The sequence below is a fragment of the Caretta caretta genome, chromosome 5 (assembly GCF_965140235.1).
Source record: "Caretta caretta isolate rCarCar2 chromosome 5, rCarCar1.hap1, whole genome shotgun sequence".
NCBI lineage: Eukaryota > Metazoa > Chordata > Testudines > Cheloniidae > Caretta > Caretta caretta.
In genome coordinates, this window is record NC_134210.1 from 42,968,332 (window position 1) to 42,982,371 (window position 14,040).

General features: G+C 42.3%; 1 protein-coding gene across 11 annotated transcripts in view; it reads left to right on the forward strand.

Annotated features, from left to right (window-relative positions):
• Positions 1-14,040, forward strand: part of ERBIN (erbb2 interacting protein) — a 225,299-nt gene that overhangs the window by 198,323 nt on the left and 12,936 nt on the right. For 8 of the 11 annotated variants that reach the window (XM_048851872.2, XM_048851875.2, XM_048851877.2 and 5 more), the window contains 3 exons: positions 8,026-8,169; positions 9,029-9,163; positions 13,440-13,649. In XM_048851872.2, the coding sequence (XP_048707829.2) occupies positions 8,026-8,169; positions 9,029-9,163; positions 13,440-13,649 (489 nt within the window). The remainder of the gene's footprint in view (positions 1-8,025; positions 8,170-9,028; positions 9,164-13,439; positions 13,650-14,040) is intronic. The other 3 variants (XM_048851882.2, XM_048851883.2, XM_048851884.2) reach the window with 3 other exon arrangements.

The following is a 14,040-nucleotide window of genomic DNA, read 5'->3' on the forward strand; positions in this document are numbered from 1 at the left end:
TTCTACTAAGAAACTATCGTCACAGGTTGCGAACCTTGCACTGCAACGACAGGAGCTGCCTTGTCCCTTTCGAGCACATGAGAGAGATGCTCCACCTGTGGAGGAGATGTATTCCTTCTCCTCCTTGGCCTCAGAGGATTAGGTGATAGGCAACACACCCCAGAATGATATGACCCTAGCCTGTGTGAAAGGACAATCAGAGACCACTCCCACAAGAGAGACTATGGAGATGTCTTTGAGCTGTATCCTGCATGATACTTAACCTTGCCTGTACCCCCTTTCCAGAATCCCATGCATTTGTGGTCCTTTTGGGCACTCTACTCTCAGGATTCCAACAGCCCCTCAGGAGATGAAGGCAAGGTCACCCTCTCTTTTGGGACCGCAAGAAAGCCACCCCAGTCAGCTGCCTCCTAATGCAGAGAGGGAGCAGGAGGACTTACAGGAAACAGAAGCCAAAAATCTCCTCCTCTTTGCCAGACGAAAGCCGACCTCAGTTGTTCTAATTCAATCTGACAATCAATAGATTTTCCAGTAACTCCTCAGGAGAATGGTGGACACCCTGGAAATTCTGGTCAATATACTGCAAGAGTAATCACACAAACTTCTTGACAGCCTGCACTTATTGGCCCCTGCTAAATTGGCAATGCTATTAAATGATGGCACTTGGAACCAGCCAGAAGACTTTGGCAGACTCCTGCCTCAGAAGCACCTACATCTAAAAGAAAGCAGATCTGCCCTATCAGGGCCCCATCAAAAGTTTTGAATATTTCTATAACTATTCAACACCAGAGATCCAAGAGAGGTCCAAGAAACAGGATGAACCTAAAGCGACTCCCAGGAAAAAGCCCCCTTAAAAAAAAAAAGCTGACCTCTTTGGTCAGAAGTCATATTGTTCAATCACCTACAAAGTTCACTGCCACTTACCAAGCACTCCTCGCTAAATGAGACTTCCTGACTTGGGATCACATATCTCAATTTGCGACAGATAAAAATCCCTAGTGCAGGAAGGACAGCTGGTTGCATGGATCTCATTACAGGTCTCTCTTGACACTTCTCATATGGTGGCCTGTGGTATTGCTACAGCAGTAATAATGCACAGGGCCTCCTGGTTGTAGTCCCTTTGAGGAATCTGCAACTGGTGGGGTTCTTCACATACTGAAGGATTCAAGAGCGACTTTGTGCTCCCTGGGCATGTATGCTCTGGTTCCCAGAAAGAAACTGAACAAGTCTCAACTCTGTCAGATGCAGAGGCAACCATCCTCATATTATTTACAGTCAGCAGAGATCTTCCAAGCCTTGGAGGAAGAGGTTCCAGATGAGGAGATATAATCCCAAAATTTGACTAAACTAAACTGTAGCCATTTATTTAGCTACTATTAATTAAAAGCCTGTTCCTCCTCCATTACACACCTTCCATCAACCTCATAATAGTAGGTTTGATGGTGTGGTTAAGCGTCTTGCAGAGACAAATTTTCTCTCCTTTGGGAATTGTTTAAGTTTGTTTCAGGAGACATGGAATCAGATGGTTTGGATCAGTGGATCCTGGGGAATGTGGAGAAGGGATATTCCATCCCATTCTAGTCCCTTCCATCTGGGACCCTTCTCACAAGATATTGCTCAGGAGGGAAATGGACTCCCTCATAGCAGATGTAGTGCCCGTGGAATTCCAAGGCAGGGTGGTGGTTGGTTGTTTTTATATATATATATATTTCCTGGTCCCAGAGAAGAAAGGGGGATGGTACCCTATCCTGGAACACAAACAACTCAACAAGTTCAGGATGGTGACCCTAGCATCCATAATCACTACTGGATTCTCAAGACTGGTTCACAACGCTCGTCTTACAAGACACACACTTTCATATTGCAACACTCCTGCCCCACAAGAAATATCTCCGGTTTCTTGGGGGAAAAGTCTCACTACCAGTACAGAGTGCTTCCCTTTGGCCTCCATGTGGCACAGGGTCTTCATCAAATGCCTGGTAGTCATGGTTGCACATCTGAGAAGAGAAGGAATTCAGATCTATGCTTACCTCAATGACTGATTGGTCTGAGGTCAGTCACCTCAGTATAACTCCATCTGAGCAGTCCTGGCTCTTTTTGCCACGTTGGCCCTCAGAGTCAAGTCAGACTGTAGACTTCATAAGGAGCAGTGTTGAACTCCTCACTGGTGAAGGCCTGCCCGCCCACAGGACAGATTTCTTATCATTCGAATTCTCAGGTCAGATAGCTTCAGTCTCACCTGACAATCTGAAACTCATTGGTCCCAGGGTTTCACGCATCTGTGCAGTACAGTTTACCAGATTTCACCTATGTTCCATACAAGGGTTCTTGAGATTAGTGTATCAACCAGGCAGATACCACTGAGACATGCTATTCACATTTCTCCAGGAAGTCCTCTCCTTGATCGATTGGTGGAAGGACCCTCTACATGTGTGCAGCACGGTGCCCTTCTCCATCTCTTCCCAGCATAACTAGTGACATGAATCTTCAGTAGGATGGAGAGCTCATCGGGGCTGCTTCAGATCCAAGGCTTCCATTCCACCCAAGAGGCCAGGCTTCACATAAACATCCTGGAACTGAGAGCCATTCAGCTGACATGCATAGCCTTCTTCCCATTTCTTTGAGATGCCACAGTACAGATGCTCATTGACAACACCACAGCAACGTACTGTATCGACCACAGGAATGCTTTCACTATCACGGTTGTGCCAGGAGCCAAACCACCTTTGAGAATGGTGTATCAGTCACCATGTATCAGTCACCATGTCACATCAGTAGCATTACATCATTCTGGTCTACAAAACAGCTTCGCAGACCAACTCAGTCGTCAGTACTCAGCCATGAATGATCACGCAAGGACTCCATGCTGTGAGACCTCTTTTTGCACCTGTGAGCTTCCAGTTTTGGGCCGGTTTGCCATCTGACCAGTAAGAGAAGTGCCTCAGATTCTGTTCCAGGGGAGGAGCCAGTCCCAGCTCCCCTTCAGATGCATTTCTGATTGTGTGGTCACCGGGACTCATGTATGCCTATTCCCCAATTCCTCTGATACAGAGATTCCCTGGGAAGATCAGATAAGCTGGGGCTCTGGTAATAAGGATAGCCCCAGCATGGCCCAGGCACTTTTGGTTCTCAGACCTCATAAACCTGTTGTCATGGCTCCTGATCATGCTCCCTGAAACACACCCTGAGATAATACACAACCAGGTAGAAAAGTCCTTCACCTGAACTTAGCACCTCTCCATCTCACAGCATGGCTGATGGCTGCTGTATAGCATTTCAAAACATCCTGATTTGCAGCAGAAAAGATTCCACCAGACTGACCTATGCTGCTGAATAGAAGAGATTATCTATCTGGGTGCTGGAGAATAATTTCACTTCTTTGGAAGCACCAGTGACTGCCATCCTGGACTGTTTCCTCATCTAAAAGCATTTGGACTCTTCCATCTGTTCTGTCAAGTACATTTGGCAGCCATCTCTGCCCATGATCCTCTGATGGAAGGCCACACCTTCTGTTATGCGATAGTGTCTTGTCAAAGGTATCCTCCATAGTTTCCCACCAGTTAGAAAGATGCCGCCCTCTTGGGACCTGTGCGTTGTCTTCACAGCTTTGATGGAACCTCTTTTAGAGCCTACGGCAACCTGTTCCTTATACCACTTTTCTATGAAGACCTCCTTCCTATGGCCATAACCTCAGCCTGAAGAGATTCAGGCCCGTATGGTGGGTCCACCTTATACAGTATTCCACAAAGACAAAGTAACTTTTTTAAAATCTCATCTAAAGTTTTTACCCAAAGTGGTTTGATTTTCATCTTAACCAAATGATCCATTTACTTGTCTTCTTTCCCAAATCTCACACCACCCAGGGAGAGCTGAATCATGGAAGGTTAGGGTTGGAAGAGACCTCAGGTGGTCTAGTCCAACCGCCTGCTCAAAGCAGGACCAACCCGAACTAAATCATCCCAGCCAGGGCTTTGTCAAGCCAGGCCTTAAAAACCACTGAGGAAGGAGATTCCATCACCTCCTTAGGTAACCCATTCCAGTGCTTCACCACTCTCCAGTTGAAATAGTGTTTCCTAATATCCAACATAGACCTCCCCTACTGCAACTTGAGACCATTGCTCCTTGTTCTGTCATCTGCCACCACTGAGAACAGCCAAGCTCCATCCTCTTTGGGAACCCCCCTTCAGGTAGTTAAAGGCTGCTATCAAATCCCTCCTCACTCTTCTCTTCTGCAGACTAAATAAGCCCAGTTCCCTCGGCTTCTCCTGATAAGTCACGTGCTCCAGCCCCCTAATCATGTTTGTTGCCCTCTGCTGGACTATCTCCAGTTTGTCCACATCCTTTCTGTAGTGGGGGGCCCAAAACTGGACTCAGTACTCCAGATGCGGCCCCACCATTGCTGAATAGAGGGGAAGAATCATTTCCCTCGGTCTGCTGGCAGTGCTCCCACTAATGCAGCCCACTGTGCTGTTAGCCTTCTTGGCAACAAGGGCACGCTGCTGACTCATGTCCAGCTTCTCATCCACTGAAATCCCCAGGTCCTTTTCTGTGGAACTGCTGCTTAGCCAATTGGTCCCCAGCCTCATCCATGGGATTCTTCCGTCTTAAGTGCAGGACTCTGCCCTTGTCCGTGTAGAATCTCATCAGATTTCTTTTGGCCCAATCCTCCAATTTGTCTACGTCACTCTGGACCCTATCCCTATCCTCCAGCATATCTACCTCTCCCTCCAGCTTAGTGTCATATGCGAACTTGCTGAGGGTGCAATCCATCCCATCATCCAGATCATTAATGAAGATGTTGAACAAAACTGGCCCCAGGACCGACCCCTGGGTACTCCACTTGATACCAGCTGCCAACTAGACGTTGAGCTGCACCTTCAACATTGTCATGTCTCTTCCTACTGTCTAGGAGGGCTCTTAAAAGGCTTTGTTGTGTCTAGATTGTTCCTAGCATTTGCTGACAGAATGAAGGGTCAACCTATCTTCAGCCAAATACTTTCAAAATGGGTCTCAGATCGTATTAAGACAAACTATGTGGTGACTCATTTGGACCCATTCCGCCAGAACTCAGGCAACCTCTGCAGTTTTCCTGCAAGGTGTCCCAGTCTTAGAGATTTGCTGAGCAGCTACCTGGAGTTAGTTCACACCTTCGCCCAGCACTATTCCCTAGTGTAGATCTCCCTGTCTGAAGCCTGCTTTGTCATGCAGTCTTTTTTCCAGTAAACTCTAGTAGTGCTTGCTGTCTCCATGCAAGTTATCACTTGAGTAATCCGGAGTGGAATACATGTGGACAATCACTTGAAGAAAGACGTTTCTACAGTAATTCTGGCTTTTCAAGATGTGTTAGGCACATGTTTTCCATGACCTGCCCTCCTTTCCTGCTATTGGGGAATCCTTGCTAAATTATATTTGGCGTAAATAAAGGAGCTGGAGATTTGATGCAGCTGCCAAATCCTTTATGCCCTTGGCTAAGGAGTGCTGGGAAGGCACACAGGCCACAACAGACACTGCTACTCAGAAAGATTCTGGTGTTACATGTGAACCAGAAGTGGAACATTTGGACAACACATCACAAAAAATCAGTTACTTTACCCATAGAAGCCATTCCTTTTTCCTTATAATGTAAAGCTGCTCTCTAGTGGTCACAAATAAGTGTGTATATATAAGCTGCCAAGAAATATTTGATCATCCATGCCCTGGGTGTGTTTCGTTTTGTTTTGTTTTGTTTTTTTGTTTTTTTTTAGCTTCTTGCACAGATTGAGCTTTATTCTGTTTTAAAAGCCTTTAATCTTTTTCACCAAATTGTCTTTAAGGATATGGATTACTTAAATGTACTTTACATCATGTCAGGGTAGTGTTTCCGTATTTATCTTGTTGCAAGTTCCCATTTTAAGTATTTAACTGAAACAAATCTTTTTGAATTGTGAGACAGTACACTGTGTTCAGTGGAGGAGATGGTGAAGAGGAAGAAGAAACATAGTTTTGGAGGGTTTGGCGTATCTCCACCAGGAGACCTGATGCTCTTGTAGAGAGAGAACAAAATGTTGCCATGGATCCATGAGCACAGGAGTGGATCATAGGTTTCTATTCAGAGGGTGCTCATGGCTACATTGGCAGATTTCCTTTAGCTTCCTGGTGACCATAAAAATCAGTTGAAAAACCTCCTCTTTTTAACTCATTCCTCTGCTTTTCCCAAAGAAATAATGTGTAAATACCTTCTTTGCTTAATTCAACTGTTCAAGGTGTTCTTAATCTTTTGTTAGCATTTACTATGATTTGTTAGTCAGAATGGGAGCAGAATGATGTCAATTAGATCATTTTTTGGCACGTGTATGTTTTAACTATGGGGTCAGTACCTCAAAGTCTTAATGCTTTTTTCATTAGCTCAGACAACATCAGTGGCCTGCATCTGTAATGTTTCCGTGATAGAAATCTTCAAGGCTGCCACCTGGACTTTTGCCCACATGTTTACACAGCACTATTTTTTATTTTATTTGTCATTTAGATCTCATGCCCACTTTGGAAGGGTAATACTGCAATCCTTGTTTAATTAGGACTCTTTCCTGGGGGTTGGAATGCTTTGCTAGAGTTCCACAAATGGGAATATGTTGAGACCACCTTAAATGATAGAGGTTATTTGAAGAAAGGTAACTGTGGTTTTCTTAAAGTTGCCTTAGCAGATTCTCACCCATCTCACGCTGCTCACCCATCTTCCCCTTTCCTTTGGCATTGTATTCCCAGGCTTAGCAAAACAAAGTGAGACAGCTGGGGACTGTACAGCCTCTTATGTCCTGGGTTCCAAACAGTTGGTGCTGTAAGAACCACCATGTAGTCCCAATGGGCATTGCTGATTTAGTAGGTTCCCAGTGGTCAGTGGCGTTGGATGGAGCATCCCACAAGTGTAATGTAGTGGGAACGCTCCTAGTAGTGTAGTCTCTGGTGACTAGTATGCATTCCAAAAATCAGTATTGTATGTGCATTTAAAAAAAAAAAAAAAAAAAAGTATTCACCCACAGTGGTTATAGTATTTTATAGTCCAATTATAAGTTTGGAACTTTTTGTGAGACCTTTTTTAACTGAAAACAATCACACAGGAATTTCATAGAAACAAACAAAAATGCACTTCCTGGCTTTTGATGTTTTGTGGCGTATCCTTAACATTATGAATGTAATTTTTTGTACACAAATATTGTCACGCAAAGGATTCAGTGTCAGTGTTTAAATAGGTGTCTAGTTCATTTGTCAGTTTGGTTAATTTTGGGACTTTCCCCTTCTTTATTTTGGATATTCCTGTTCTTTCATTTGTTTTGGCAAGACAAAACTTCGTGGGGGCAAGGCGGTAATGCTCTTGCTGCTTTTTTTTGAAACCATTGCCAGTACTACAGAGGTCAATGTTGCAAGGTACTGTAGCTTTAAAAAAAAAAAAAAAAAAGCCTCCAAGTTTTCTTGAACTTACATTCCCTGCTAGGTAAATCTCTGCTCAGTAAATTTGTCTGAGTGCATGTTATTTATTTCGTGTTACTTTTGTGTTGGTAGAAAAAACAAACAAAATGTCTGTGGCTGAAAAAATTTTCATTGTTGGACAAATAATCTTGAAAACTGTTGAGACAAAATAATGGCTCTGCTGAGAATGAAATAATTTCAGCACAAGTGCATCTTGGCTGTCAGTTTTTCCTTTCCACCAACATACCTATTGGATATGTTGGAAATAATTAAGGTATGACAATTTAGATGAGTTAAACATCTATATTGTTTTCCTGAGCACATATACATCTGAATGGCCTTATGAACATGTAATTTTGTATGTGTACTATGTTAGGTTGCATGTTGATTTATCATAAAAAAATGTAAATAGAGTGTCACTGAGGTTTTTTGTACTTCACGATGCCACAGCTAATTTAATTGCATGGTATTTATTTTTGCATGATATGGAATATATGTCTGTATAAGTCTGTGTATAACATGTCCTGTGGTTTATGCATGCTGCACTAATCTCTATGTTAAATCTGTCCCCTCTTTATTCAGAGCATGCTGTCTAGGTCCTTTAATTCCAATTATGCTGCAGTTAGCAGCTTTCACTATGGCAGCTCTAGGGATCTGCATGGCAGCCAGAGTAGTGTTGCCTTGAGTGTTGCAGACAGAAGAGGTTCTGGTGTGCACATTGTTCGTGTGAGTACCTACAGTAGGCTATTGCAATATATAGAGGGGAAAAAGGAAACATGAAATATGTCTTTAAATCAATAATTAGTTTTGTCCTTTTATACGTGGAAAGCACAGTCATAATTATAAAAATAGTTTAAACTTGTGTTATGAATTCCTGGGCACTGAACCCAAACATTTAAATTGCCTTGCGTTCATATGCTCTACCTTCTTTACAAGGCATTACAACTTACAAAACAAATTGTTTTTCTAATTGGCTTCCGCATGCGATCTAAGATTATTTTCTGTTTTGTCCTCCTCTGTAACCAGATCTGTAGATGATGATCCTTTTATTCTGAATTTGATCCAGGTCTAAAGAGACCCAAGTTGGGGTTTACCCATTTATTTTCAATATTTGGTAAAGTAAACCTTATTTAAAGATGTCTGGAGGCAATCAAGCAAATTAAGTTGATATGTAGGTTGGAAAGAAAGATGAAGGTAGTTTCAAGACTGAACAACCTGAATGAAGATCTGGTGTTTAAATCTACCAGAATTAAGTCAAAGAGAGATTTGTTTTAATCCTGTAAGTCCATGCATAGCAGCCATGGACATTTGTTCACCTTTCTTGTGAACCATCTGTGTTATGTGGCTTTAAGAACTTGAACAGTTGTAATTTTTTTTTTTGAAAGTTGGGGTAAAATTTTATGGATCTCTCAGACTTGATTAATAGGATTAAGTTCTGCATGCAAACTCAGATGATATGATTAGCATCCTTACAAGCAAAAATAAATGTAAAAATTGAGCAATTTTTTCTAATATTTTAAGAAATATTGAATCATTTTGATGATTTGAAGAAATATTTGCTTACTTATTTCTGTGCTGTTCAAAGCATCCCCAGACATCCACCCCGGGAGAGCCATGCCAAGAGGATGTATTCATTTCAGGACAGCAGAACTACTCATCTAGCACACTTAATCTCAAAGATGTTCCTCCAGACAGCATGAAGAAAATAGCTGCACAGGTAGTGAGTAATATGATATCATATTTGGATAAGTTATCCTTTGCAAAAATGTATATCTGAAACATGGTGGAGTAGTTAGCACTTAAAATTGGTAATTTGTTTTTAAATCTAAAACGTTATTTGATTTTCATCCATGTATTTGTGGTGAAATGATAAATCATATGGCATTAAAAGATCATTCTTGAAATAAGAAATCATCTCATTGGGACAACTGAGTGATTTGTTTGTTTTATTTTCTTCTGGTCAGGGAAAGTTAATGGGGAAGGTTTTTAATAATAGGTTTCCCAATAACAGAGGGTCTGCATGTTGCATGCAGAATTCTGCATGTGGCAGACAATTTCAGAACAGTAAACAAAGCAGAATAAACTTTTTTAAAAACATGTCAGCATTTATTTTTATATCATGGTAAAATTGGGTTAATAAACTGCAGACACCAGAGAGTGAAATTCTGTATTCCTCTCTGAGGTACAGTACAGAATTTGCAGCTGGGGATGAAGTACTTAGGCCTGGTCTACACTGGGGAGAGGATCGATCTAAGTTACGCAACTTCAGCTACGTGAATAATGTAGCTGAAGTTGATGTACTTAGATCTACTCACCCGCAGTGTCTTCACTGCGGTGAGTCGACTGCTGCTGCTCCCCCGTCGACTCCGCTTGCGCCAATGGAGTAGAAGAGTTGACGGGAGAGCGCTCGGGGGTCGATTTATCATGTCTAGATTAGATGCAATAAATCAACCCCCGCTGGATCGATCGCTGCCACCAATCTGGTGGATAGTATAGACATACCCTAAGGGAGCTTTAAGCCATCTTTGCACCCTTCCGTTTCTGGGTTACTCTGGGAGCTTGAGACATTTCCACTACATCTTAAAGAGCCCCGGAGAGCCAAAGTTATAACAGCTTCCTGGGCTGTCGTATGAGTCGTAGCACTGCCCAGAATCACCTCAGTGTGGCTGTGACTCTGACATGCCCCTACAGCCTTGCCTCCAGCACCACTCCCTAAGCCAAAGCATTTGTGGGCATCTTTATGGGGGAAATCCTCCTCCAACTAGATATGGGACTTGTGTGGCCCCTTTATTCTACTCCAGCCCTTTTATGCAGTATAAAGGGGCCAGAACAGGGGAGAACATCTTATCCTAGAACTGCGGTGACTTCCAACAAACCCTTGATCAACAAACAAGGGTTCATTCTGTGTAGTATGGAATTTGGTTAATAAGATAGATAAATCACAAAACATACCGTTGTAAAAAAAAAAAAAAAAAAAAAAAAGTTAAACCTTCTACTTATCCTAAATTATACAGACAAAAATATTACATAAAGTAGTTAGAAGTTACAAAATAATTGAATACTTGATTTTTTTTCCCAGATGTCAATTACAAGGTTATCTCTTTTTAGTTACAGTCTGAGAAACTGTTTACTGCCTTAAGATGTCGTTTTACTTTGAAAAATGCTTATGTAACCGTCACAGTTACAGGTCTAGCTGCACCTTCATTCTGTACCTCCCAGGAGTCTGATTAGTGCACCCTTCCGGTGTTAGGCCTCTACCTTAACCTGTCTTGGGGTGGAATCCTGTGAGTCTTTCACTTTTAGACCGGGTCTCCAGCTACAGCACTTTGTGTGTGCCAATTGTGATTTTTCTGCAGGCCAACTAAGATTGGCACCAGCAAGACTTCCTTTCCAAAGTGGATAACAAAGCAACCCAAACAGCCTTTTCAAAACAAAGTATTGTTTAATCTTAAAGTAGGAACAAAACAAACAAACAAAAAGTTTGTAACACAATCAAGGTCTGCTTGCATACCTGTCTCACTTATGGTGTTAGGTAGGCCTATCTTATAACAGACACCTCAGACTCTAGAGTCTCAGATCACCTGAGCTCAAAACCTCATTTTACTCCCTCTTTTCCTGCACCCTTCAAGTAAGGTATTGCTTTTTTAGGTCCAGTTATGTCCTTTGTTTCTCCTGTATCTCTCGAATCTGGTTAAACCGGTTTTGGCAGCTCACCAGGGGATCAGACAGAGCCCTCAAAGGGACTGTTTTTTTGCATTGTGTCAGGTGTTAACACATCCTTTTTTACTTATTGTAACTAACCCTGTTTGAATTAACCCCTTGTATACATACAGTAAACATCACAATAACAAACAAGGAGACATAGTCATAAAATATTACAGACAACTCCCACTTCCTTCATGATAACACTAGCACCACCTTATGCAGTACACCCGTTCCTGGTGTGTTCAGAGATGCATCTACTTAACATGGACAAAAATAACTTTCTACTCCTGTTAAGACTTCAGGAGCCAATACAGCTAAAAGGAAGTGAGCTGGAACCTATACTTCCTTGTATATCATCAATAGTTTATTAACTTCCAGTCAACTACATTTGTGCAAACCCATTGAAGGCAGTGAGGTTGCTCAGTTGTAACTGGAGAGATATTGGCTTGTATGAACTTTTTTTTATTGGTATGATTGCAGAAGAAGGAAAGAATCTTAACTTTTTTCTCAATTATGTTTTATTTTTTGTAAATGGCAGTTGGAAAAAACATCTTTTTTTACTTGTAAACCAAACAAATCTGATATGTAAATAAATGAAACCATACATATTAAACCCCCCATTGCCATTTTTCAGAATCACTTTACAACAGAGGTGGGCAAACTACAGCCCACAGGCCACATTCGGCCTGCGGGACCCTCCTGCCTGGCCCCTGAGCTCCTGGCCCAGTAGGCTCTCCCCCGGCCCCGCCCGCGCAGCTTCAGCACACCATGCTGCCGGCTCAACACTCTGGGCAGCCGGGCAGCACAGTTGCAGAGCCGCAGCCTGACCTGGTGCTCCAGGCAGCGCAGTTAGGAGGCAGGGGGCAGGCAGGGTTGAATAGAGGGCAGGGGGCGGGGAACAGCGGGGTTGGATGGGGCGGCGGGGGGCAGTCAGGGGTGGGAGGTTTGGGGGTGGTCAGGGGACAGAGAGCAGGCGGTGCTGGATGGGGTAGGAGTCCCAGGGGGGCTGTCAGGGGACGGGGGGGTTGGATGGGGCAGGAGTCCCGGGGGAGCTGTCAGGGGCGAGAAGCAGGTGATGGTGGGGGGGGGCGTTGGATAGGAGGCGGGGGCCGGGCCACACCTGGCTGTTTGGGGAGACACAGCCTCCCCTAACCGGCCCTCCATACAATTTTGGAAACCCGATGTGGCCCTCAGGCCAAAAAGTTTACCACCCCTGCTTTACAAGGTGGAACCTCGCTTACTCAGAACAGGGTCTGAGATACAGAAGACAATTGACACAGCATGAATAGAAGCTGGAATTTTCTTACCTACTTATTTCAGTTATTTATGATTTAGAGAGAGTAAAACTTTATTAGTATTTGGACATACTAGTATGGTATATTTTGGCAGATTAATTCAGCATAGCAGTGGTGATCAGTAGACAAATAAATGGAAGATGATGGTAGTTTTGGAATGGGGGTTTACAGAATGAGTGACAGGAGATATCAGGGTATTAGGGTACGGAGTAAATTTAGTAGGTGTTTGGGGGGGGGGGGGGGGCGAGGAGGTGTTCTTGTCCATGGATATTGTGCTCCAGTACAAATTAATCACTTAAGAGGCCTTCAGTAAAAAGTTTTGTTGTGCAGAGCCGCAACTTTAGTTAATTAATTAAATACTTATAGATATTCCTGTGGCACTAACCACCATAGTGTCTGCCAAATCAAATCAACAGATAAAGTCAAACCAGAGAGCAACATATACTGGAAAGATTCTCACCGTAGTTTTAAAATTAAGATTCTATAAGATCTTTAGTTGTAAGGTCTTTAGTGGAAGGCGTTTTCCATGTTAAATGGTAGGGGAAAACACACCCAATAGTAGCATAATTAGAGTTTACTAAACAGACATTTTGACATAGCATTCACACCTCTGTAATATTATTACACTTGTCTATGAATAGTTCAGAACTAGAATTGATAGACAAATTATATGAATAAAAATAAAATACTGTATAATTTAACAATGTAAACCAAATGTGATACATTAGAAGTATCACCAAAAAACACTGGTTGAGATGAATTACAGTGAAACAAGTGTTTAAAAAGGAACAGGCAGCTGCCTACTCTGTTCTAGCCGATAAGAGTTCAAAGTTAGCTTAGCTTTTCATGCTTGTCTTCATAAGTTTAAAACTGAGATTTAGTAATGCTCATAAAAATGCAATGACCATCAAGCATGAGAAATGTTGAAATAATTGAATAAAAGTTTAGGATTGTTATAAAATGTTATGATTTAAAGACGATTCATGTTTTATTCAGATACCTATGACAAATGGGCAGATGTGCCAGCCTCCCAGGCCTCAGACAAACTATAGTCAAGGCCATCATCCACCTCCCCAAGCATCTGTGGCAAGACATCCCTCTAGAGAGCAATTAATTGATTATCTGATGCTGAAAGTTGCACATCAGCCTCCCTATACCCAGCCCCAGTGTCCTCCCAAACAAGGCCATGAGATGGCAAAGCAAGAGGTAAGGATAAAAATTATATTAATTTAAGTCAAGAGGTAAGGTTTTTAATAAGTGTTTGAATATATGATTTGCACTTATTGGTAGCCATAAGTGCAAGGTGGTATTATTTTATTTGCTATTACTATTACTACTAATTGGGTGATGACAGAAATGCTTTAGGAATTTAATTCCAGCAAGAAAGAGCTGTAGCTCACTGGAGTTCTGTCATCCCACTCTTAAAAGAAAAGTGGTTGCATGAAATCATACCTTCAGTTTGATTTTAATCTGTTTTGTTCCCTTTCTTGTGATGTGGATGTTATACAGAGAAATAAACCTGTTACTTTTATCAGAAGTTAGAGAGGATTTTAGTTAAAGTATTTCTGCTGAAACTTGAATTACATCTCCCTTCAGC